The sequence below is a fragment of the Pelodiscus sinensis genome, chromosome 1, assembly GCF_052426305.1.
Source record: "Pelodiscus sinensis isolate ZL-2025 chromosome 1, ASM5242630v1, whole genome shotgun sequence".
Classification (NCBI taxonomy): Eukaryota; Metazoa; Chordata; order Testudines; family Trionychidae; genus Pelodiscus; species Pelodiscus sinensis.
Window position 1 is genome coordinate 80507175 of NC_143052.1, and position 27937 is coordinate 80535111.

A 27937-nucleotide genomic window follows, 5' to 3' on the forward strand; every position below is an offset into this window, starting at 1 on the left:
GAGTGAAGTCTAGAGGAGAAGCCGTATATTCTAACTACACTAAGGGATAGAAGTTCAGGGCTTCTGAGTTCTTGTCTCTCACTCTCATCTTGGGGACATCTGTAAACCTCTCTGTCTCAATATACCCATCTGTAAAACAGGCATAAGACTACTATTTATTTCACTGGCTCTTGTGGATTCATGAACATTTGCCAAGCTCTTTGAGATGCTAGGATGTCAGGAGTGTGAGTGTGAAATAATTGTGGGGCATATTTTCTCCCATGTCTGAAATGTACTTGAGAGTATGAGTGAGAGGCCATTGGGGAGCCTGAAGGCTGAGTTATGCCTTCCTAAAAAGCTCACCCTAGGTGTGAGGCTGAGAGGGAGCAGCTGGTGAAGGAGCTGATTCTGCAAGCTTTGATATACTGGCTGAGCCATCTTCCCATGAAGGAATTCATAGCTGATCAAGTACAGCTAGAATCTAGCTCCTTTGGGGCACCTGGACAGTGTATAAAAGTCAGATAAATCATGAAAAACTGGTCCATTATTTAGATATATAAACAGAGGCATAGATGGTGAGATAGTGATATGCCTGGGGGAAGAGGCAGCACATGGTAGCTTTTCCACCAAGAGGGAAGGTGTCACTCAGGGAGCTGCAGTCTACCTGCTGCTCCAGAGAAAGAGTAAATATATGTGGTTTGTAATATGGGTGTAGCTACACTGCTCAACACATTGGAAGGGAGCCAAAGCTTTACCCACACATACAGGTGGACAAAACACTACTGTGATATGGTGTAGGTGTGATTTTTCTGTCAATACCAAACTCACTTTAAATGCTTCTTCCTTTATTCCTTTGCGGCCAAGCCTGTTGTTACTAACATCAATAAATGTCAGGGTAGGTGGTAATTCGGGGAGCTGTCTTATCTTGTTATCCCGGAGCACTAGCTCCTGAAGCTGGGGCAGCTGCCTGAAGGCATCTTCATCGATCTCGGATATAAAATTTGATGTCAGATCGATCCTTTTTAAATCATCTGGCAGAGAAAATAACAAAATAGTTAGAGCACTTCAGAGCTTATTTCTGACTGTCTTAAAACTTTTTTTAGAAAAAGCAACTGTATTTTAAATACATTTGAACATCCCCTATACAGTACTTCATTACATGCTTGTACTTATTTGGTAGAAATAATGCAGAAAAGTAGCCAATTTGAGGACTGAAGCAGTTTTCTTCTTCTGAAAAGGGCTGGCTTCCATTAATAATGAGCACAATTGCAGTTTATGGGAACTTCAAGAACACAACGTTCTTTCAGGAGGTCCAGTAAGCTCCTTTAGTGGAGGGTGCTCCATTGAGAGCAAAATTACACAATTGGAACAAATCTTATTTTGATAGAATTTGAGGAGAAGTGGTAAATCATGACTATTTCATGAAAGAAATTGAATATAAAGAATCTCTTTTTGTTTGCAATTTTCCATAATTGAAAAATTTCAGAATGAAATGTTGCCAAATTCTCTTATTTATCTGATTTAAAAAAAAATTTCAGAGAAAAATAGTACCCCTTATATTTCACACTGGGAAAAGGGGGAGGTTAAAAAGTAAGCATTTCCATACAAACTCCTTTTTTTCCTACCTTTTTTTCAATAGAAAAGAGTAAAACTTTAGAATGGGTTTTTATTTTTGTTGTTTCAACCACAAATGAAATAATTTTTCAATAAAAAAAAAATGTAAAAGGAAAGAGTATTTTTTCTTTTGATCAAAATGTGTTTTCAATTAAAAGTTTATCGGGGATGAGGAGGGGCTTGGTGGAATGGAGAATTCACACACCAAAAAAAGTGGATTCTTTTTGAGCCTTGTAGTGCTCTCTGGATATTGTAAACATGTCTGAGGTGAGCTTCCTTACTCAATCACTTCCAATATGAATAAATTTGGGTTTTTTTAGAACAGTTATGTAGTCAAATAAGGCATTTTCAAATTAATATATTACATGATTAATTTTAAGTGCACCACTGTAACAGTTTGGTATTGGTGTTATATTTTGTAAACCAAACCAATCAAAAAGATTTTCAAAATTGCATGGAAGAAGTTGGGCTACCAAAAAGTGGCTTGATTTCAAAATTGTCCAGTATCCAAAGACTTCCACTGAAATCAATTGCACGGACTCTGTAATTTTTTGAAAACCAGGCCTCTTAAGTTGCTCACATAAAAAGGGAGGGATGCAAAATCATGAGTAGAATTTGACAATTTAGGCCTCAAAGAACCTAACTTTAGCACATTTGAAAATAGAGGTTTAGATTTTCCTTTTCCATAAGGTTTTCCTGCTCAAATCTCAGTAAAACCATAAATATCTTTAAATGAGGGAAACTTCTTTAAACATTTACAAAGATTCCCTTCTTACTCTTGCTAATTACTGAATGTAATGCCTAAATGAAAACTGCTTTCCCTAAAGAAGAGAACTAATCACTGTATTTTACATTCTCTATGGGGGTTTTCTCCTTTAAAGTTAATTAGAAATGCCAGCAAGTGCATAGGTAAATGTGTTCAATTATTTGTACTGTATTATTTGCATTAATTTAGGATTGAATTTTAGTGAATCTGTAATCAAGCTACTTAAGGCTTAGGCCTCAAAGCATAACAACGACCAAACTGGGTCAAAGGTCCATCTAGCCCAGTATCCTGTCTTCTGACAGTGGCCAATACCAAGTGCTCCCAGAAGGTATGAACAGATCAAGTAATCATCAAGTGATCCCTCCCCTGTCATCTATTCCCAGCTATTAGCTAGGATGGGTTATGAATGGTGTCCCTAGCCTCTGTTAGAGGCTGGGAATGGGTGATAGGAGAAGTATTACTTGAGGATTCCCTGTTCTGTTCACCCTCTGGGACATCTAGCTTTGGCCACTGTCAGAAGACAAGATACTGAGCTAGATGGACCTTTGGTCTGACCCTGTATGGTCATTCTTATATTCTTATGCCTATGACAAACAGAGGCTAGGGACACCATTCCTACCCATCATGACTAATAGCCATTGATGGACCTATTCTCCATGAATTTATCTAGCTCTTTTTTGAAATCCTGGCCTTCACAACATCCTCTGGTAAGGAGTTTCACAGGTTGACTGTATGTTACATGAAAAGCACTTAAAGCAGCAAAGCACTTAAGCATGTTACCCATTGACATCAATAAATTTGACAAGCTCATGTAAGACAGTTTGCCACTTAAAATGGCACATAGAAAAAAGGAAAGAAGAAAGGGAAACCAATTGCATCAGTACTATCACACATACTTTGATTAGCAAAGTCGTTTTTGTTGATCTTTTTTATTCTGTTATAGCGAGAGTAGAAATGGGTGGTTTCCTTGGGCAGTGGAGGGACAGCATCCAGTTCATGATCGTCGCAGTAGACTGTGGTCCCCAGACATGTACACAGAAGGCAAGTCGGAAGGCCTATGAAAATATTAAAGGAAACCAATTATGTGAAGAAAAACGTGGAGTGAGAATACTCAGATTGGGACAGTTTTATAAAGCTGTACTATCTAAGAGTTAGGTATTACCATTAAGAAAGTAGCAGTGTTAAATTGTGCTTAGCAGGGTTGAGCCCTGGCGCTCTAGTCTTGGCAATTCGTAGCCTCAGCACCTCTGGGCTTGCTGGATCAGTTATAAAAGTGAAAAAAGGGATTGAGCTCCTACACCCCTTTCATTGCAAATTAAGCGCTGGAAAACAGTACATCCAAAGTTGAAGGTTTTCAAAATTGTTCATTACAGCCTGTTTGACTTACTAATAATGGAGATAGAAATTAAAGAAAGGTAGCTGTAAATATACACGTGTTTCTCAGAATATTAAAATGAGTCAAACAGTCCATTGTTCTTCAGTGCTTTTAAAAAGTACAAGGGATCCTAGTGACAAAAAGATGAGATTCCTCCATGGTGTACAGGGCTGGCGGCAGTGTCTCTACAGTACTTACACCTCACATATGGGATGTGCAGGGAGACAGGGGAGTGGACACAGTGGGGAGTGGGTGCCAGAGCACGTCTACACACAGAGCAAAGGTTCTTCTCCACTGACACATTTGTGAGTGGGTCTGCTAAGAAAGAGATGAAAGGGGCAGGCTAGGACCCAGCTATTGGTATAGTTGTTATGCAGATCCAGTGGCTTCAACATCCTGGGCACCCAGCACAAATGGGGAGTGTCTGCTCCTCCAACCCAGAAGCTGGGAGAGCAGTAATAAGAATGGGAGGGATCCATCTCCATCCTCTGGCTCTGCTCTCTGCTAGCAGAGCCCTACTTTCCAAGATGCAGTAATGGTGTGTACAATCAAGTGTGTGCCTAGGGAGTGGTTTGTCGCTTCACTGGTTAGGATTGTTAATGCCTCCAGAAGGGAGAACAAGAGAGGCTAGCTTTCCTGAACTTCCTCATTTGGGAAAAGCAACAAAGAGAGTTTTGGTGAAGCAGTTCTGATGCCAGCTGGAATCCCTGAGTTTCCTGTCTATCTGCCCACTAGTGGCAAAAAATAAAAACCAAACCCCCTCACAATGTATTCATCGATGGAAGTGACTTCCTCTCTCAGGAAAGACAGTTAAATACCTGTGTTGCTTCCTTAATTTCAGCAGCAGCTTTCAGTGCCATTGGCTAGCTGTTACACTTTGCTGGACTGGATGTGATCTCCTTCCTCTGTGATCTCTGAGGGCTCTGATAGTCCTGCTCCTCATGAGGAGTAAGGGACATCAACAGGAGTGTGTGCTCCCATCGACCTCCTGCTCCGTCCAAGGTGCCAAAATACAATTTAAGATACTTTGACTCCAGCTATATAATTAATGTAGCTGGAGTTGCATAGTTTAAGTCGATTTTCCCTCGTTAGTAAAGGCCAGGCCTGAGATGGTTGGGATGGGGAATCAATTGCTTATCCCTTCTAAGAATTCTTTTACATAAAGTCCTGTTCTGTCACCCCCTCCAATGCCGCATGTTTGGAGGGCGGCTGCAGAGGGTTGTGAGAGTGGGTATTTATTACCACAAGTTTGTGGATGATACTCAGCTTTCCTTTTTTACTGGAGCTAAATGGTGTAGTCCCTCCGCTTCCCAAATGTCTGACTGTAAGCAGGGCATGGATGGGATTAGCAGGTAAAGGGGAACCATGTGGATGGTATGGCAAAGATGTTAGGTGGGTGGGCAGGGTTGTGTATGTGAGGCTCTCTATACGTGGGTGATCCTGGATCCCTTACCAATAATTGATTTCCCAGTTATAGTAGTAGCTAAAATGCTTTTTTTCATCCATTTTTTTTTAATTTAAAAGGTGGTGGATACAATCCTCTCTGAGGGCCTAGTCACGGTGACATAACTTTGATCTCCAGATTAAATTATGACCAGGTGTTTGATGAGGCTAACCTCTAAGGCCATTTTACTTTTGACGCAAGCACAGAATAAGGCTGTTTGTTTAATGTTCTAGCTATAGGATGCATATTATATCACCCCCAAATATCTCACCAGATTCTCATTTGCTTTGAGGTGCAATAGAAGGTATTGCCATTGATCTAGAAACCTCTGCATTGTTTGGAAGCTCATTCCTTCTCTCCCTCTTAGGTTATAACAGTTGAAATTGTTTGGAGGCATTTGACTCAATTCCTAGTTTGATGCCCTGCTATCTTGTGTCCACTACACTCTTCTGTACTTACCCATCCCTTTCCCCACCACGGGTAAAATGCCACCGATCACAACAACAAAGTAGAAAACCAGGCCCAAGAATTCTTTTTAATCCTTCAAATTTACCTGCAAGGCTGGTTGCCTCTATTCTTAGGGCTAGATTGCAAGCCACAAGTGTTCAGTAGGGGGCGGTATAGAGCCATGCAGGTTTCTGCATGCTCTGGAGCAGTACTGGGGGGATCAGAGATCATGTAGGCATGAACTCCCCTGAGGCTACAGACTGGGTGCAGAATGTTCCTCTTGGTGACCAAGACCCTTTTGGGGCCCAAAATTGTACTCTGATCCTCCTGCCTACCATTTGCTCTCCCAAGAAGCACGAGCGTAGGGACTACTATTTTGACAAATAGGTACCTACATGCTTCCCTTCTGCCATGAGTAGCCATGCCGAGGGTGTAAGCTGCTTGCCCATCGTTGCATGATTATGCTCATTCCACTCACTAGCTTTGGCCTTAGACTTTTGCATAAAGGAGTTAAAGTATGGAATCTAATAAGGTGCAGTTTGAGATGGAGGTCTACCTATATTGACATTTGTCAGCATGCTAGAGATATGCTCCCACAGATTGTAGGACCCAAACATTTTAAATAGGATTTACATAACTATATGGGGAAACTAAATCTTGAATTCTTATACATCCCAGACATCCTCCACTTCTGTGGTAACTCCAGAAGAGCAGAAAGTTTAAAACTTCAATTTAATCGATAAGTTTCTTTAGTTGTCGGATTTCTATGAATCAACTATATCGTGTGCAAATTCCATTCTTGCTATAATTTTGATTACAGAGATTAGATACATGAACTGCAACTCATCATCTCACTTATTTGTATTGTTTGTCACTGGACAATCTTCTTGGGGTCTCTGATGGCTAATTCCTTTCTTGGATTGTTCATTCCAATTTAACAGTGGTCCAAGACATGATATGGCCAGTCAAAACTTAGTGCTTCAAAGTTTAATGTAATGAAATCCATTGAACATGAACTGAATTCACAATAATATAAAATATCTAAGTTCCTGATAGATTCATTTAGGGTATGTCTACACTACCACCTAGTTCGAACTAGGGTGGTAATGTAGGCAACCGGAGTTGCAAATGAAGCCCGGGATTTGAATTTCCTGGGATTCATTTGCATCTCGCTGGGCGCCATTTTAAAATGTCCGCTAGTGCGGACTCCGTGCTGTAAAACGAGGAATAACGGTAGTTCGGAATAGGAAGCCTAGTCCGTGCGGCGTGTAGCCGCGCGGCACGGAGTCCGTACTAGTGGACATTTAAAAATGGCAGCGCCCGGCGAGATGCAAATGAAGCCCGGGAAATTCAAATCCCGGGCTTCATTTGCAACTCCGGTTGCCTACATTACCACCCTAGTTCGAACTAGGGTGGTAGTGTAGACATATCCTTGGTGATTAAAAACTGGGGTAACAGTAGTCACAACTGCAATTCAGTTTTCTAAGAGTATCACATGAGAAACAGAGTTAATTTGACATTTCCTTCTTATTAGAGTTATGAGATTATAGTCACATTGAACCCCTCTGATTCCATGCTATGCGAAAGATTCAAATGTGGTGGCTTTGAAACTTATTAAAGTTACTTAAGTTTAGTTCTGTGAACAGTATGTTTTGGATGATTCTTGAGGAAATGAGTTTTTTCGGAGAGTTATGGAGACTAGATATCAATTTCCTTCCCATTGTTTTTAATTAACATTTCTGATTCTGATCTTAACATCAGGAAAGAGTTCTCATCCCTTGAGCTAAAACTGCTTGAAAGATGTGCATTTCAAAGAAAATATTTACACAAAGAGGAGCATTAAAATAGAGCCATTTCACCTCATTCACAAAAGGTTTATTGCATATGAATGACAAACACCAGCTACTCAGAGCTGCAAGTGGCCATGCCCGCAGATGCTCAGGTAAACAAACTGTCTGGTGTCCCCGCCAGCAGCTTACCCCTACAAACCATGTGTGGCTGGCATGCAGGAGATTCCCTACATCCTGCTCTAGCAGATCTGTTTCTCATCATAGAACCCACTGTGCACTTTGTGCTGGATAGTTTTATTTGTGAAATTTATTTGGACTGTTTCACTAATTAGGACAGTTAGCAGTGTAGTTAGCAAAAGTAAGTGGCATTTACAATTTAAAAGTTCTTATTGAATTGGCTTTTAGGTTGGTTGTTTTGGAGTTGCCTGTTTTGGCCCTCTTGGCCAATTATGATTAGTCTTGTTTCTGAAAAAAGGCTAATTGTTGAAGACCAGAATCATAGAATCATAAAATATTAGAACTGGAAGGGACATCGAGAGGTGATTGAATCCAGTCCCCGGCCCTCACAGCAGGACCAAGCACTGTCTAGATCATCCCTGATAGATGTCTATCTAACCTGCTCTTAAGTATCTCCAGAGATGGAGATTCCACAGCCTCCCTAGGCAATGGATTCCAGTGTTTAACCACCCTGACAGTTAGGAAGTTTTTCTTAATGTCCAATCTAAAGCTCCCTTGCTGCAATTTAAATGATAAATACAATCAGTACTTAGCTGAGGGACACCTTGCCATGGGCACGCTTGGTCTGCATCCTGCACTCTTCAGGCAAACAGAGAGAGAAGCCACAGACTAAAGTCCTCCTTTCCTCTGGAAGCTCTGTATACAGTGCCCAGGCACCCAGGAGAAACATTTCAGAGTCGTGCCCCCTTGCCTTCCCTTCCACTGGGTGATTAGAGGTAGCTTCAAAGAGCAAGGCTTACACAGGGAGGAGTAAGTTACACCTCTCAAACCAGTTGTAGTGAATCTGGACCTAAGTGTGTTTAGAGTAAAGTTATTTGATTTTTTTTTTTTACAAAACTTTTCTGGCAGAAAATACCATTCTGTGAAAACAGGTTCCTTGGAAATATATCTGTTTCAACTAAAATGGTTTCTCAGCTCTAGGTAGCAGATATAGCCACACATTTTAGAGTGATCAATAGTTTGGTGATCAGAGCACTCACCTGGGCAGTTGAAGACCAGATTCTAGACCTCATTGCAGGTGAGTGCCATCATCACCGGGTTGTAGAGTCAGTCTCTGTCTCGCTGCTCCCATGGAGCATAGTGGAACAACTTCAATAGGAGAAACTGAGAGAGAGAGAGACTGAGACTGCCTCTATAGCCTCCAACTCACCTGGCTGATGGGAGAGCCACGTTCAAGTTCCTGTTCTGCCTCATGCAGAGTATTAACACAAACCTTGATCTCTCACATCCCAGGAGAATACCCTTCTCATTGGGCTGTTGGGTACTCTGGGGTGAGGCACTCACTTTGTTTTGTGAAAAAATATCAAAAAGACTTGGTTTCATTCCCTCATTGGAGTGAAAACAAATATTAGACCCTTTAAACTTTTCATAAAATGGAGGTGTTATTTCCCAGACCGACAGTTAGAGTCTTAGATGGCCACCATAGACAGGATTTTGCAGCTGAAACAGTGACGGACTTTCTCTTCTCCCTTCCAGCCCTATCACATTTTCAAAAGAAAGAGATTTCTGCTAAATTCCCCCTGGACACCTTGAAGGGGGCAGATTCATAATACATAACACAGGGGAGTATGTAAAACCTCTTTTGAAAGGTTTGAAAATCTAAAATAGAGAATATTGTATTGTCTATTTCAGAATTGTCCAGAAAGCCTTCCTCCCCCATTTTTGTTTTACATCAGTACAGATTCTTTATTCTGGTGGAATCTAACTGATGGAATTTTTAAAAAACAGATCTGGGAGTGATTCCATTCCACACACAAAAATGTGCACATTTGGATATAGGAACTTTTCTTTTTGTCTCCCTAGATCCTCAGATAACATATTGATGAGCAGGTACAAAACAAAATCTCTAGTCTATACCCTGGCTGCATCTCTATCACAGCATAACTTTTAGATCTGTCATGGCAGCCCCCAAACTGGTGAACTACTACTCTGACTTCCATATACTGGAGCCTAGAGCAATTACTGCTCTGTGGTATAGAGCTGGTTTGTGGTTTAGTGGGTTTCATTTTCTTATATAAATGTTTACAGGAATTTTTTTAGTGGCTTGTCAAAGATTCCTATCTAACTAGCAATTATCAGACATAGGAAAGGCCCATGTTTCCATTTTACAAGTTCCAACTGGAACTGTGTCTGTCTTTTCCCAGAGATGCCATAATGTTTTAATCAACATTTTAAATGGAAAGGCTTACTGAAATTATTAGAAATCATAGAATATACGTTCAAATCGGTATTGAACTTGATATTGATACAAATTTCAATTGTCATAGTTTCACCACAAAATGGAAAATGTTGATGACTTTTTCATGAAAAGTTTTGGTTTTGAACATGCATTTCTGATAAAAATTATTTTTCAGGGGAAAAAATGTCACTAACATTATAGACAGTATCCCCAAATAGATAAATTCTTAATAAAAAGTACAAACTCACCACCAAACTCAGTGCATCATGGAAATCAACCCAATGCAATGGTGTGGCATTTTTAAAAAAACTAACCATCATGTGTTTGGGGCCCAAGAACCCCTGGCTCATGTGGTGAAGAACCGTCAATTAGTTTTGGTGTTGATGCTTCTTCCTCAGCTTCTTCTGGAAGTGGTGGCGGGGAATAAATCTCTTTAGTTACAGAAGGTAACACGGTGCCAATCTCTATCTGGGGAGAAACACAGTTATATTATAAGGAGGTATATTACATATTTCACTCAATGGCTGGTGATGTTCTAATAGATTCTACCATTAGAGGTCAGACATGCTCTGAAGCTCAGTGGTACATCTGCGTTTTATACTGCAGCTACCAGATGACTTTGGCTTGGTCTGCAATTGTAGAGCTTATAAAACTTACACATATTTATTCACTTTACACCTCAGATATTTTCATTGTTAGGGAAGATATTATACTAATTCTGCATTAATAGGAACTTCTGTTAACCAAGATCTTTTTCTCACCCTTATTCAACAATAGATTTAATGAACTGATTGTGTCATGCAGCTTGTTATGTTCTATCTGACAGATTAAAAGTTACTAAGAAGCTCCAAAGAAAAATGCTAATCATCTGAATTTAGAATGCCAAAGCGTGCCAGAATAAATCCACAAAACATACCCGCATATGTACATCACATTTGAACTGTGATATGTTTAAAAACTCTCCATTTTAAAACAGAAAAGGCAGTCAGTACTTGTCATAATAAACTAGTTTTAATGTTTGTCAACTTTTTTTCACTCTCTGAATGCTTGACAGCACCATACAGCTTTATTCATCAACAGTCACAGAGGATACAAAAAGGGAGAGTTGAAGATAAAAAGCATCTAAATGAACACTAAGTCCTTCATTCAAGAAAATCCTATAGTTTGGTAAACCCTGGCCCAGCACTAGGAAACATTTTCTCCTTCCATGAGTCTTGCCACCTTCTAAGTTGGAAGAACCAATTTTTGTTACTATACAACTATAAAGCTATAGTCTCTCAAAGTTGCTCCAAAACAACTTCAGGATACAAATGAATATGTCTAGTTTTTAGCATGGGTGTTGGAGCAAACTTTTTAGTGGGGATACTGAAGGCTATTGAGCCAAACAGTAAACTCTTTATATAATGGAAACCACTTCAAGCTGGGGGTGAGGCAGCACCAAGGTTCCCTCTGATCTTTTCCATCCATGTGCAGATTTTTTTCTATATTCATGCAAAATAATTTTATGTGCACTGAAGCATGTGCATATGTACATCACCAACAGAAACATAAAACCTAGCTGTGGACACTCTGCTAATCAGCTGGATGGTGTTTGATTCTCTGAGCAGTCACATAAGTGCACCGTTTACAAGTTTACAAGCTCAGTTCCCATTGCCTTACAAAGGTCTACGGCTGTGGGCCTCGTGTTTGTGCACTGAAAATTTCCCTCAAGGACTCGGGCTAGAACTAATTCTTCCTCTAAAGTGTTTAATAAATTGTCATATGTTGCTCCATATTAAGGTGTAGGGAGGCCTCTTTTAGTGTTTGGACCCAACTGAAATGCACCATTTGGTACCCCAAGTCGATAAATCATTACTTTGGCGTTTAAGGAATATATTTTTTGGGAGGAGTGGGACAATAAAGAATTTTAGTTCAAGAGAGTAAAGTCTTCTCCATGAGGCCTGACACCCCTCTCACCAGCTCAGCATTCTGTTTAAAGAATTCTTTTTAGAATGCAATATCACTGCCTATCCTTGCATCAACCCAGAAAATTGAACAAACATCACATGCTCGTGTGCTGCCCATAATGGACTCCCTAGTTAAGCCACTTTGATTTATTCATTTTCAAACTAGAGAAGCTGAACTGAAAAACTGTCCAGATTCATGATTCTGAAGTGTTATGAAAATTAGAAACCAAACCACAGGCATCTGTGGGCTGCATGTAATTATTAATGGGCAGCCTGCATCTAGTGCTAGAACTCTCTTCTGCTAGTAAATGGTTTTTTTGAAATTCGGATGGAGGCTATCAAGATAACTTGCATACTTAACCTGCCTTCCTGCAAGTGCAGGTTGGTGCAATTCACACCCCATCCTCTGTGTCCATATGTGACCAGTGGTGGAGGGGGCATTCATACCACCATAACTTTCTGCTGGGGGAGGCTGCTTTACCGACTAGATGGGGCTTTATACAAGTCCCACCAGGTGAGTTGGGAGAGATGCGGAATCTCCACGACTCCCAGATGATTTGGCACTGCCCCTTCCCAGGCCAAGCTCATCTGTTCTTGTCGCCTCGACTCCAGTGAGTGTGGTTTGTGGTATATCCTGAGCTACTGTCCATAAATCCTAGCTACCTACATTTTAATGAGGACTTTTTCTGCTAGGATATTTTTAAATCAGCCTTTCCATGAAGGCCAAATAAGTTAACAAACACACATGACACTTGCTCTATATCCTAAATATGAACAAAGCTGTGCAAAAACACTATTGTAATTCCCATGCAAGTACTTAGCTCGATTATATCTTCAGTAAGTGCAGTTTATTTTGGAAAGACCAATTCCAGGAATATTGTCCTGTAATTTTGTATCAGTGCTTATAATGTGAGAAACTGTGATGCTGAATGGAAGAGATTCTGGAAACCATCTAAACTGTTCTTATTGAATAGAAATAGTTTGTTGTGAACTTAGAGGGTGATTACACGACCCACATGCTGAGGAGAGCTGAAGAGAGGTAATGTTTTATTTTTTTCCCCAATCTGGGTAAATCAAAATTTCCAAATATCTCCTATCCCAAAATTGAGACAAAAGTCAATCTTGAAAACTTTCATGAATTGACAAAATGCAAAGAAAATTGGTACAGGCCAATTGAAACATTTGGTTTTGATGATATTCTCTGTTTTGGTTTTTGACTTTTCCCTCTTACTAGAATTAGCTCAAGTTTCCAGTCATTTTGAACTAGGAAACAAGCATTTTTGAAGTGAAAAATTCCAAACAGAATGTTTCAAGATTTTTGAAACTTTTTTCAATTTAAGTTAAAAAAAAAAGTCAGAACCGATGCTTTCCTGCAAACAGTTTCAGTTTTGTTGACTGAACATTTTTCTATGGGAAAACAGACAATGTGCCTGACCAGCTTTAGTGATGAGTTGCATTGAAATCAGTGAATAATGGAGCAGTTTAGAATCTCATAGGTGTTTCATACCACACAGAATCAAGTCTCAAGTTTTTATTTTGTCCTAATGATCTGTGTATAGAAAGCAGCAATATTTGTTATGACTGAAACGTTCCACAGATACTGTCCTTTCAATATAGTTAAAAGGGAAGCATGTGATGGAATTAGGAAGAACTACTGTTTCTAAATGTGGAAGGGAAAATAGCAAATGGGGTAAGGAAAAAAATTAACCCCTTCACAAGACAGCAAATGAGTTATTGCTAACTTGGCATAACAGCAAGTAAGAATTATCTTGTCTATCAAAAACACATAGGCTATGTCTACACTGGCGGGTTCTTGCACCAGAAATATGCGAATGAGGCTAAGCATGGAATATCGCTGAGCCTCATTTGCATATCTAATGAGCCGCCATTTTGCGGAACAGGCTTTTGCGCCAGAAGGAGAATCTATGAGGCTCAGCAATATTCCACACTTAGCCTCATTTGCATATTTCTGGCACAAGAACCCGCCAGTGTAGACATAGCAATACTGTTCAAATCTGTGGGGCTGAGAGTGGGACAACTTTAACAGGAATGGACATGGGGACAAATGAAAAGAAGACCAAAGAGAACACAGGAAATGAGGGCAGATGTTCTCTGAATGGAGACAGCTTAGAGGGAGAGATACATTCCAAACTTATTGACCCTGTCCTGGTATTATGCAAAAGTGGTTGCATATGTCTGTTTACGGAAGTCAGTCAACTTCCTTTGTTTTGTGAACATCTGTAAAGTTGTGTGTTTTATAAGTGCAAATTTGGAAATGTTTTTTAACATTCCCAAAATGTGTTTCCAAACTTCGTAATAGCACATTTTTGTTCAAGTAAGATATGAAAACTGTACTGCAAAGAAAGTTTTGGGAAAGAAAATCATTGAGGTTCAGAGATACTAGTTATTGACATATCCAATAATTCCTTGTAAACTTGGTCTATGTTATATGATAAGGATCAGATCATCAAGGTAGTTCTTCTACTAGCATTCAAGTTTACCACTATTAGTACACCCTATGAGCCATATTTTTAGGCACATCACTAGAACACTGTTTATAGTATGTAGTTTTTCTACTAAGATATTCTGTCAGAGAATCTTAAAATACTTCACTGACATAAATTAAGTTCCAACACACAACCCCTTTGAAATAAGTATTTTCCCTTGTTTTTGAGTTAGGAAATTGAAGAAAGTGTGCTTGTGAAAGATACTGGACTGAAACTTTCTTTCAAACAGAGTAGTTATAGAGCAGTTAGAGTATGGCTGCGTCAGTGAAAACTTCCTTAAACATGTCCTGGCAATGGATTAAAATAGTGATCTGGAGAGGCTATTATAAACCTAGATGCTTAGACATTCTTCACGATCATTCAATTCGTAGCACCTCTTCTGAATTTGTAAAGGAAAATACCAGTTTAAGTGGTGAGTTTTTATTTTGACACCTCCCCACTAGAATATGGATAGAAACCATTGATACATATTGCAAACATGTCTCAAAAAATAAACACTTCTTGGCCATTACACAGGGGCTGGATTTGAACCAGTGACCTAGAGGTAAAAGTCTGTTTATTATCAAGCTTGTGATTCCTGCAGGCCTCCCTATTTTACAGATCACGCAAAATTTTCATAAGAGAAAAATATTTCCTAGACTATATGCTGTCAAAAATGGTCCTTTGTCTTCCAGATGTCTATTTTGACAAGATTGGCCTCATTAGATATTTTGATATTTCAGACAAAAACAATTCTAGCTGATTTAGTAGTTTTTTCCCCTCTGTAGTTCTCTTCACTTATTTTAAGAAAGGGAAGGATTTTATAAAGAAATTTGCAGAGGACCAAAGTATATGGGGTTTTTGTTTCTCTTTGTTAAATATCATGATTCTTTAAATCATTTCAAACTACTGTGTCTTGCCTACATGCACCGCAACATAAGCAAACTGTTAAAATATCCTTTTTGTGTACACACAGAGAAAACACTGTATCCTCAAAGGTAAATAATGGTCAACTCTAAGGTTGCACAGATAACCTTAACTCCTCCTTCGTGCATATACATACTCATGTTTGAAAATTGAATCACGTGGTCAGACTATTTCTTGATTTAATATAACACCATAACACCCTTTAAGCTTAAATACCCCCATAGCATTTTGTAATTTTTCCTTTTGTGTATTTTCACAGTATGTACTAAATTTTCATAAGTGACCATTTAAATTGCATGCTCAACTTGGTATGCCTAAAAGGGTAATTTTTTTTTAAAGTGTTGAGCGCCCAACTTCTGAAAATCAGTCTTTTTTTCAAGCACTTAAAATCACTAGTCACCTTTGAAATTGTAAGCCTATATCTTAAATAACTTAAGATCTGGTTTTCAAAAGTGCAGAGCATTCAGCTCAAACTGACTTTTGTTTGAATTTTAGGTGCTCAATACTTCTTAAAATTACTTTCTAATTACAGTACTGTAGCTCTTTTTATACAACTCTTCATCTCTGGTATAAATTTACTAATGTTCGACCTGATCCAAAGTCAATTAAAATCAATTAGATTATTTACATTGAAATCAACTGGCTTTAAATCAGCCCCATTGTCAGAACCAATGTTCTATAGACTCTTCTACCAGCTTTACAGATTTATTTAGATGCTATCAATAGAATGAGGCACTTTTTCATATGCACAATATAGCATTTTGTAGGCAGAAAGTAAAATGGTGGGAGTTTTTCATAACACAATTTAATAGATTAGCTTTTTGCTGTTTTATTTCAATTAATTTTGTGATGGAGAGGCACATGGAGAAAGCAAATAACCCTGAACAGAAATTAATGATGAAACACTAACTGAAAGCAAATGAGTTTTGGGAAAGGCATTTGAAGGAAGAGAGGGAGGTTGCATGCCTCAGAAAATGGAAACTACTATATGAGAAAATGCCTAGCAATTGAAGATGCCTATCCCAGCAGTAGCTTCAGCATAGTTTCTTATTTTTCTCTCTTTATATTAAAATCAATAACACAGGGGAACAGCAGCAAATTGCATGTTAATGTAACATTTATGTAGATGGCAAGTTGTTCAGGGCAGGTATACTATCATGTACATAGTTCTGTGAACACAAAATTGATTGTATCATGATTTTTCCGAAGTTAATATCTTTGTCAGCTGTCCATGGAAACTTAGGAAAGTTCATGGGTTCTTCCACTGAATCTCTTATAGGAGGTTGGAATATTTCATCCAATCATCTTTGGCCACAGAATCTTTTCAAACAGGTATCCTGAAGCTTCTCTTTCCAAAGGTGAGAGTCTGGATTGCATTCATGCACTCAGACATATGGGTGTAAATCCTGAGGTAACTTCTGATTCTATTGGTTTAACTAAGGCTTTCCTTACTGCTTCTGTTGTAATTGTCCCATAATACAGAATGGGCCAGTGATTTAAAAGGAAAGACTCCAGGTTTACATTGATGACAATGAAATCAAATTATGACTCTGATCCTCCATCCTGATGACTAGTTTCACATGCAGTTTCATGTGCCCTAGTTCCTTGTCCTGATGTATTCTATTTAGAAGTGCATTAGGTGGATGAAATAAGTCAGCCTGCAGCAATTCTTCTGGTCAGTGTCTTCCTCAAATAGATTCACCACTGATGGATAGACTTCTGTCTCTCTAGGGATTGGTAGAAGAGCCTGACCTTCAAAAGTCCCTTCAATGCAGGTTGATCAGATCAGTATCATCAGGCCTCAGGTAGCAGAAGTCACTGCTTCCCTTTTTAAGTTCTTCCTCCAGCCTGTGAAGGTTTTCTAGATAGGATAAGGCTGGTCACCAGGGACCAGAGCATATCCTAAATGATTTCTTCTCAGGATGGGATTTGCTCACCTATACCACATTTTTGTTACATAAGTATTTTAATAGAAACCAGGAGATTTTCACCAGCCATCCTCTGTTTAGCCTCAAGATGAAGGACCAATGTTATCTTACAAAAGCTTTACATGCTTTGCTGATTTGAGGATTCCCCAGCTCCATGTTAGACTTTCCATTAGATGAAGTTTAAAAATGCAGCTAATGCCTATGAAAGGTGTTGGATTGTCATCCTGAAGTCATCTATCTAGCCCAAGAAAATACAGCATAGGTAATAGCAGCAGTACAAGCTTCCTCATGTTACCTTGACAATGCACCTCAGATCTGGAGGCATAAATCACTTGTAGTGAGTTTGTAGCTTAATCTACACATCTATTCAGTCTTCATCGCAAATAAGCTTGCCAATAAGTGTGGCAATTATTGGGTGGATTTTAAATCATGTGTGCCTGTACATTATGAATTGGACTGAGACCACCAATTTGTTTGGACTGGAGAGCTGAGCAATAATTTTAACTTATTCTTAGGTTTAAACTTGGATTATGGGATAAAATAACGTGCAGACAATTACCAGTTTGAGCCATCCTCTGTTTAGCCTCTTGTTCCCCTTTGATTAAGGCGACCCTAAAATTAAGACACCCCTTAAAATTCAGTACAAGGGAAATTACTTAGAAATTACTTTTATTTTAATGATTTGCAAGTCTAAGGTTGAGTGAAAAAGTCTGAAAACCTAGGTTTAAGAAAGATAAACCAAATGCTGACATTTTGGGACTGTTATATTTTACCACCTATATGATAATAAACACATGCTGACTAATGATACTGAAATATAAAGAAGAATTGCTGAATGCTCAGATTAAGAATTCTGTTAGTTATACTTTCATGATATAGAATTATGGATAGTGAATTAGTTTGCTTAATATTTAAGCCAAGGCTTTGCCTGACATGATTGCTGTTATTCCATTTCTTCTTTCACAGAGAATTGCTGATGTCACTGATGACAGAGCAAAGATAACATGTGCTGGAAGCTTTTAGTTAAAATCCATAAACCTGTAACAATAAGTCTGCTTTTACTGGGAAATCCCCAGAGCAGAGAGATATAGAAGTAGAATGATATGGAAATTGTGTAAATAGCAAAAGTTATGTGCAAGCTTCAACGTAGATGCATATTACCTAAAGCAAATGATTCACGTGCTCCATGCTGATTGGATAAAGGCAAAGTAATGCATAAAGAGGAAATTAGAAGACCCAAGTGAACAAGGCCCAAACTGGGCAAACATCAGATCAAAAACTGAGGGAGCAGGACTGACACAACGACTTCCATCATGAAAGTACAGGAGAATTTCCCAGGGCCAAGGAATGTGATAACTTGGCCTCTACCAACTCCATCTATCTGTTTGCCATTAACATATGGGAAGAAAATGTAGCAACAAATCTGTCTGATTTTTTATAAATAAAGGGGAAAACTGATTAAGCTTAAATTGGGTGGACTTCTGACACAGTTTCCCACCTTGCTCTCCCCATATCATTTGCTGGATATTGTTTTGTTTCAACCCTTTTCCTGTCTTAAATATCTCCTGGCCTCATGTCTGTTCCTTCTCTTAAACTTGTTACTTTTTCCTCTAGCATAGCCTCCTTGTAGCTCTTTGCCTCACTGATTTTCCCCATCTCATTTCAAATCTCAATTGAAAACATTTTATTCACATACTTAGACTATCTAGACATATTCACGCTGATTCCCATTAAGTTAGCACATGTGCAACTGGGACAAGGGAGTAACAGTGACGTGACCTAGCTTTGCCAAGTATATAATCATCTGAATTGCATAGGTATGTACCTGGCATGACTTAGTCATATTGCTGCCCATCCTGTCACAGCTACACTACTATTTATGATTATCCTCACTCTCAAGCTAGTGCTAGTCTTCAAAAAGGTGAAAATCACACCCTTTGTTCATAGTGTAGATGTAGTCTTATTTTCTCCTTCCTACTTTCTGTGGGGAGGGGGGGAGGAGGGGACAGCCATGTTTAAATATACCCTATAATTAAACCGTGCTAGGGCTTTCTTTGAATTTACTTGCTGAAACATGCACATATCAATCTTCAGTTCTCAATATTGTCTGACATGCTCTCCAAATCAAGTTTTTATTTAAAAGCTTCCATGAGAGCTCCCTTTGAACGAAAGCCTCTGAATCCCTGAAGTAGTCATTGTTAAAGGCACTATTCGTGTGAGTAAAACATCTGGTTTGGGGAAGAAACAATGTCTTTGTATATGTTTTTTATAGAGCCTAGCACAAGGAAGCCCCGCTATTAATTATGACCCTTTGGTTGCTAATGTAATATAAATATTCATTAATAAAATCATCTGTGAGGAAAAGATGTGGTATTACAATTTGTATATAAATGAAGATATTCAGAAGGTAAACCCGACTAAAAAGTGTTAAACCTCTTCTTCCTAGTCTAATTATTTAATGATGTATCAGCATTTCTTTCTGTTTCTTAAGTTCATTTTGTTTTTCCTGCTGTCTGTGAGTTGGCACTGGTCTGTTTACAAACACCACATACATTTCTACTTGAGTCACCTCTCTTTTAATTAAGACTGACAATATATTTCCTTCAGCTACAAGCCTTAGTATGAGTTAGAGGTCTCAGGGTAATGGTTCTTAGAATTTTAGGTTTCATAGCCAAAATTTGGCCTTAGCTATTATACTGTTGCCCAACACTGGTGCAGGATTGAGCCCATTTCCCATAAGTAATACAAAACCTCAGCTATCTTGCCTGTCTAATATTCATATACTGTTTCCCACACACACTGATCATACCAGATGAACATACTGAAGGAGCTGAAGCTAGGTCTGAGATCTACATTGTCAGAAGAAACCTTGGGGACTCCCTGCAACCTGTTAATTCTACAAACCATAATGTTGCACTAACAAATAAATCAAGCAACACTCTGAGACCTCACAGGGGTAACAAAGAGCCACCAGCAAGGGGATACTAGTCACAGAAAATAGTCCACAAAGTCCATAGATTGTACAAAAATACCAGTATACATTTATTTTCACTGGAATAAAATAATTTCTCAAGGAAAGATTTTCTAAACAGAAAACACAGAAATGACTCCTGGCCCTAGATACCAAGCAAAAAACATAAAGGAAATATACTCTTCTCACCATCAGAGGAAACAAGAAGATCTTTAAGGCCCTCTTTCTCATGAGCAGGTTTAAATTACCCAATCAGACCTCTTCTCCGAATTTCCTTATTTAAAATAAGGACATCTGTCAACAAAGGCAATTTTAAAGTATTCCTTCCATGACCTTTTCCACTTATTATAGCTCCTGTTTTCCTCAATTACCTCCCAAATGGTTTGCTTCTGTCAAACCTTTCTGCAGATACTTCTCTTCAGGTGCACATCTCCCCCATACACCCTACCATCAAACCCTAAAGAGGGTGGGGGTTGGTAAAGAGTTAGCAACTAAGCTTCCCAAACATTCAGTTCTGAGAACACTCATATGACTTCACATATTTGCAAAATCAACTGCCTTATGTGCCTTCCAGTGACTTCATACCAATGGACCCCTACAAATCTAGGGGTATGTCTATACTAGCCCCCAGTTCGAACGAGGGAGGCTAATGAGGGCAACCAAAATTGCTAATGAAACATGGGATTTAAACATCCTGTGCTTGATTAGCATATTCCTGGCCGGTCGCCATTTTGGAAACTGACTAGCCTGAAGAAACTTCCTGCGTCTATATGCGGCAGAGAAGTGGGATTCCGAGATAAACCCCTTAGTTCGAAATAACTGTTAAACCTCATTCCACGAGGAATAACAGTCAATTCGAACTAAGGGGTTTATCTCGGAATCCCGCTTCTCTGCCATGTGTAGACGCGGGCAGTTACTTCGGGCTAGTCAGTTTCCAAATTGGCGACCGGCCGGGAACATGCTAATCAAGCGCAGGATATTTAAATCACGCACTTCATTAGCAATTTTGGTTGCCCTCATTATCCTCCCTTGTTCGAACTAGGGGGCTAGAGTAGACGTACTCTAGAAAAAAGCAACTAGGTCATGATCAAGATAAATGTATAAGGGTAAATTAAGAGATAATTTTCCGATCTATTAATTCTGTGCTATTAATTCACCTCACAGACAACACAATCTCCAGCATGGACTTTCATAAAAGAATAATATCAAGTACTCTCTTTTTAAATAAAATGGACCTAATTCTTCTTTCACCCACTTTTTACCTCCCCTCCCCCACATTTTGCAAAGATCTAACTGAATTTCATGCTTACACATTTGAATACCTGTTGGGTACAATTCTGAACAGCCCCTAGGTCCCATTGACATTTGATGGGATGCTGTTACATAAGTTGGGCACTTTGAAAAAATGAACCTCCATCTATATGACAAATAGGATGTTTGAAGACAATTAATCCAAGTTTTCAGCTAACATGACTTTTAAGTCCTCAATTCAAGAGGTAGAATAATATTCTACAGCATCTTAAGGATCTAAGGTTTGATCTAAAGCCCATTCATTTGAAAGAAAGTATGTCAGGACCCTGACGTGCAGCCATGTATAAATGGGATAGACTGGTATTCTATAGCTAGCCTGAGTTTTAGTACTATCACTCATTATTTGATGTGCATATCTACATTCTGTGCCCTTGCATGGATAATTTTCATTAAACAGAGCCCTTTGTGTAGCTTGGATCTATAAATAAAATGGGATTCCATGTCAGCAGTGACAGAATGAATAGATAAACTTTGCAAGAAACAATTAAAATATAATTTATCACAATTTTAAATGTGTCCCCAGGGACCTAAATCCATATCTAGACACCTATTTTAACATGGCTTGATTTGTAAAGATGCTGAGTATTAAGAACTGTCATTGAGTTTCAAGGACTATGAGTGTTGTGACTTTTGGGGGGATAGGGTGTGGAAGGAGTAATGTGATTGAACTAAGCAAAGAAAATTTTTGGCTAGATATCTGGCAAACGTTCTTACTGGGAGGTCTATTAAACTGCAAAAGTTTCCAACTGCTGTGATGGATTATGCCTCACTTGAGGAATATAAAGTAAGACTGAATGATCTTAGCTCAGTAATAGGAGACACTGCAACCTTGGGAAAGAGATGGATCCATCAATAGGACTCCTCCATTTCTAATTTCTTTTCTATTGAGGGACTCTCATTCCTCCCATTTATTGCTTTCATAGTGAAGTGGAAGGAAACTGATATGGCGAGAAAGTTTTCTTTGGTTGGCGGGAGCAAAGATTGGGCTGAGAACCTAGCCAGGGCTTAACATGTATGAAAAAAGTGCCAAGAGTCAGTCCTTTCAAGCCCCAGAACAATTAAGCACAGCTTGGGCAGCTGGAGAGTGGTGGTTGCTAGTTGAGAGCCCAGCTCTGAAGGCAGCGCTGCAGCCAGAAGTAAGGCAGAAGTAGGGTTAGCTTGACATGGTGCATTGCCACTCGTATTTCAGCACAGCTGCCTTCAGAGCTGGGCATCTGGAGACCAGCAGCTGCTGTCTGGGAGCCCAGAGGTACTGAATCTATGAACTACCAAACCTAGAGATGCTGAGACTCTGCCCAGGCAAATCAGGGCACAAATTAAGCTCTGAACCCTGCACATCTATTTAGCAGAAAGTGAGTCACAAGAAGCCCTCTTTCAATCCTTATTTGTTGGAATTTGGTAAAGAGCCACCCCATGTCTTGGTGAGATGGGAGCTTATGGGGTGACTCACTAAGGGTACGTCCACACTGTGGTACTATTTTGAGATACTGAAAGTATCCCAAAATAGTTATTCCACGTCTATTGAAGCAGCCCATTATTTTGAAATAACAAGTGGCTTATTCTGATGCCCCGGTAACCCTCATTCTATGATGGTTAAGGGGCATTTCGGAATAGCAAGTTATTTCAAAATTTGGCACACAAGCTAGCCTTGTATAGACAGCACCAAATTATGAAATAAGCTATTTTGAAATACATGTGAAATAAGCTACACAATTTGTGCAGCGCAAATTGTGTAGCTTATTTCAAACTAAGGGTGCTGCGTAGATGCACCCAAAGAGAACAGAGTACATGAGATTCACATCTAACATTTGGTGACCTAATATATTTATTGTTTTAAATGAGATATCACAAAGGCAGGGTAGCAGGTGCAAAACTGTCTCCCTTAAACATGAGAAGCCTTACAGTAGTAGTGTATATTCCTTTTTTTTCAGATAGAAGCAAGGCAAAGGTATCACATATTAATCAACATCCAGTATACTCAGCTGATAGACAGCTGGGGCTTCCAGTGAATAGGGGTAAATTTTTCCAAAGAAGACTTGCTAGAAACATGAATGTGGGGAGAGCTAGATGTCAGCAAGTGAGGGCTATGCAGAGAGGAAGTGGATTAAGGGAAGCCATCTCTGTAAGGGAAAGTAAGCCACCTTTTCTCAATGACTGTACTGCCTCTGGAGCTGAGAAGGAAGATGGTTATTAGCAGGCTATTTGCAAACATCTCCTAGGGCAACCAGCTTATTGTGGACCATATATTTTGGGAACATTTTAAACCCATTTCAAGTATTTATGTGTCAAGGCTGATCTTTGGCATAGTGAAATCTTCCTCTGTTTTGAAAGGAACAGTACAGCTCCCCTGAACGACATCGGTGAGTTCATGAATGTATTTATGATCTTAGGACAGATTCTCTGCTAGTAGTCATCATTGATTTCAATGGACTTATGCTAATTTATACCATCTGACTCCGGCCAACTCAATCGTGGAACATTAAAGCAATAACGCCTATAATTCTGTTAGGTAATGAGCACCAAATGTGTGTGGGCTGGGGCCAACACTCTGATGCAAACTTACATTCCAATGACCCTGAGAACTGTGCAGGTAGGAGCTTTGACTCCTTGTGGGGCCATCCAAACTGAGCATGTCAAAGGGTAGGGACCGTACAAAAAGCAGGTCACTGATGCTCCAGATTAAGGGCTAAATGAGAGGCCATTAACCTGTCCTCATAAAGAAGTTATAGAAACACAAGCTAGCCTTTCTGGCAAACAGCATGATAGATAGGGATGGCAGAGCTTTGTTTGTGCCCTAATCAATATCTGATGGCACAGAAAGGGTTCAGATTCAGAACTCCCAACATATCATAATTCATGCAAGTCTTGCTGTTATTATTTTAATCCAAAATTAGTTAACATTCTTTTATTTTTAATATTTTCTTGGCACTCCATCTTGAATCAGGCAAACCCCCATTGCTTCTTTGGGAGTTTGCCTAAGTCCTTACATCAGGAGTGGATTGTAATCAATTTAATATTTTTTTTAAGTCTTTTCTCCTTAATTATCTTTCTTACATTCTCTCTTATCTCCCCTTTCATCTCTATTCCTACAGTTGTCGAAAGAGCTTGCGGGATGAAATACCTGTATCCTGCATATTCCTTGTTCCATAATGCAGCCTCAGGAAACAGTTTCCTTCTGTCCTTCTTTTTGGGGAGCTTATGATGTTTGTCTTATCATAACCTTCTCTATTTCTCAGTTTTGTCCCACCAACTTGATGTCACTACCACAATAGGCTTCAACATGTCGGGAAAACTGAGGGAAACAGAGGCTACCATCTACAATCTAAAAGATTAGCTCTAAAAACCCTCAGGGGCACTTTCTGGACCATATGTAAAGATGGGGAGAAATCACGTGTTAAGTATGGCATATTAAATTACATAGAACACAGCTGAGTCAACCGTAGCTACACACAAACCGACCTGTCTCAGGGACGAATCATTTTAAAAAAATCCTAAGCTACCTTGGCATTTATGCATTGCACTTTCTGGGAAAGCAAAATAAATGAAAATCAGATTACCTCTGCGTGATCAACATGGATATTTTCATCATAGTCATAAAGATTATCCAAGTCTTCCAATGCTACATCATAGGTTTCAGAGTCATAAGTTAAGGTATGTATTGTAGGAGCAGCCAAAATGGCCTCAAATATAAAAAGTCCCAGAAAAATATTTGTAAATGTCTTCATTGTTCAATTCTTTCTAAAGGGAGAACCAAAACATAATATGCGTAAATACATACTTGGAAATAACCTGTGACATTTCAATCTTACACAAGCAGAATATTCAATTTTACCAAGAGTTCTGAAAGCTAAAGACCTTTGTTAATTCCAGCAGCATTAACTGAAAATATTACTTGCTAGCTATGTTAATATGAATATCCCTTAACATTTGAATCTGGATCATTCAGTTACATCCACTTCGGGTATATATTAGCATCGCTCTGCAAAAAATTGATTGAATGTGTGCTTATTTACACCAGGAGCTGGCCCACTAATTTTCATGTGCTTCAAGAGAGTAATAACAAAAGATTTCTTGACAAAACTTGCCCCTATGAGAATAGCTACACAGTGCCAAATTTCCAAATAATGTGCTATTTTGAGACATCCCTTAACCCTTGTGGAACAAGGTTACAGGAATGCCAGAATAGCGTGCCTGTTATTTCAAATAATATTTCAAAATAATGCGTGCATTTAAAAGATATGGGGTAGCTATTTCAGAATACCTCTGGTATCCCAAAATAGCCCTGCTGTCTAGATTAACCCTAACAAAAAAAAATAGAATCAACATGTCCCTACTAATACTTAAAGTTATGCTATGCTCCATTTTCTTAACCACTTGCTCCATTTGTAAACTGGCTCCAGTAAGAAATGATGGTGTGATATAATCACCTCTTCTCCCTGAATGTGTTAAAATATGAAACATTAAATCAGTAATACAGGATTGAATATTAACATGCCTCCTCTCTCATGCTTAAGTGATCCATTCATTATCTAAAATTTCCACAAGTAGGATTCTATTCAAAAATATTTATCCCCTCTTATACCTTTAGATTTCAACAAGAGTATTGACAGTAATAATGAGTGTTGAGTAGATCTAAGAAACCGTACTCTGTGTGATACCATAATGCAAGTGAGGACTATACACAGTATTTTATTATTTCATTTATAAATTCTAGCAGCTTAAAAATGTACATAGTGTATAAGAGATAAGAAATTCATGAGTTCCTTTCCTTTTGAGGTTGCATACTTTGAGTAACAGACTGAACTTCAGCTACTTGAAAGAAGGTCTTTATGAAGCAGGTTTAGGCATGAGGATACGAAATTCCAGAGGGGATGATGGAGAGCACAAGGCACTCATTTTTCCTTCCAGTGCTTTTTTCCACACAATTTTTTTAGCTGCTGCTTGGAAAACCTAGAGACAGTTTAGCTAGTCTCTGAGCAAGTCTGAATTGAATGGCAAGTTCTTAATTATTAAAGGGTTGGTTGTGGGTTTTTTCCAATAATTATATTACAGATCCTTCAAGTATACGAATGCATTCACTATGGCCCTCATTCTGTTTTTGTAATCCCAATTTTTAAATTGTTGGTGATGGTATAATAGCCAAAGAAAACATGAAATAGTTTGTTTGGTTTTCCTTGCCTTTATTTTCTGTTCTTTTCATCAGGATTGTTATTGGCCTCATTATATGGTTGGCTTGATTCTAGCATTCATCCCCAAAGGTCCAATAATAAAGTGTACTGTATATTTCCCCTAACTTTTCACACTAACATATCAGGCATAGGTTTCTTTTTGCCTTGTGTAAATTTGTCTGAGCAGTTGCTGTATATGTAATTAATCATTTAAGAATTGCCTACATTTTCTTTATGTTCAAAACATTTTAAAACCAGTTTTACATTTCCTAGATAGGAAAGTGTAAATGTATGTTTTTAAATACTTTATCTTACTTAAGAAGATCAGCAACAAAATAAGTAATCAATTAATGGAGTAATCACCTCCACTGAACTGTATCTCCATAACTGTGACTGTACTACCTAGACCTGATTGCAAAGCATGTGTGTCTTTTTACTTTTTTATGCAACAGATATTGGAACACACTGTAATTTTATTGGCATCTACTGTAGCTGTCAGTTCAAATATTTTCTTGAAGATCATGTACTCCTCTCACAGGAAGGAACTAAGAAATATTTAAAGAAATAAAGTAAATATCATCTACCATATTTGAATTAGTATTTTCCATGATAGTATAAAACAAATATAAAAAAAATTCCATCTTTAAGAATCCAATTTACCAGTTGAGAAAAGAAGTAATAAAACTTACCTTTGGCTTCTACTTTCTCAAATGGCACAGAGTAACTCAGAATGCAGAGCTGGTGGTATTTGACCCTGACCAATGGCAGTGGGATTTTGGACTTGTGGGAGGGTGATACAATTCCTTCCCTCAAGTAGAGACCTCACTCTGAATAGGCTTTTGGTCTTCAAACACCTTGATATTAATTTTTCTGAAACAAATCAAAGTCAAGTCAAACAAAGCTAGTATTGTAAGAAAGTAAAGTTTACTTCAGAAGTTATATCTCAGGAGTAGAGAGAGAAGATGACTCTTTTAATTTTAGAGTTCATTCATTATAAGTCTTGCAATAAAGGAAAGAAGTAAAACACTTGCATTCTATGTATTACCACTATGCAAGGATGTACTGGAGGCTTTAATTCAGTGAAACGAAATCAAAAACTTACACCAACAAGGCTTTTACATTTCGAAGGATTTCTCTTTATAAATATTTAATATTCACATATAAAATAAAATATACCAAATTTAAAGAAAAAGTAATTTAAATGTAACAAATTCCATGATAACATCTAAATACCCTATAAAAGGTATCTGTATTGTTTTTAACCTTGGTGCAAATTATGATCTAAGTTACACCATTCTAAGTTTTGACTTCAATAGAATTATTCCAGATTCAGTTGAGTTACTCTAGATTTACAATGGTATTACTGAGA

At 38.5% G+C, this 27937-nt stretch overlaps 1 protein-coding gene across 2 annotated transcripts in view; it reads right to left on the reverse strand.

Annotated features, from left to right (window-relative positions):
- Positions 1-27416, reverse strand: part of EPYC (epiphycan) — a 31500-nt gene extending 4084 nt beyond the window's left edge. The window contains exons 1-5 of one of the 2 annotated variants that reach the window (XM_006131076.5): positions 27258-27416; positions 24958-25138; positions 10146-10299; positions 3256-3414; positions 808-1010 (exon numbers count right to left, since the gene is read on the reverse strand). In XM_006131076.5, coding sequence (XP_006131138.1) covers positions 808-1010; positions 3256-3414; positions 10146-10299; positions 24958-25125 — 684 coding nt within the window. In that variant the 5' untranslated portion in view covers positions 25126-25138; positions 27258-27416. Of the gene's footprint in view, positions 1-807; positions 1011-3255; positions 3415-10145; positions 10300-24957; positions 25139-25255; positions 25280-27257 lie in introns of those variants that run through there. The other variant, XM_075933015.2, reaches the window with a different exon arrangement.
- Positions 27417-27937: the final 521 nt, after the last annotated feature.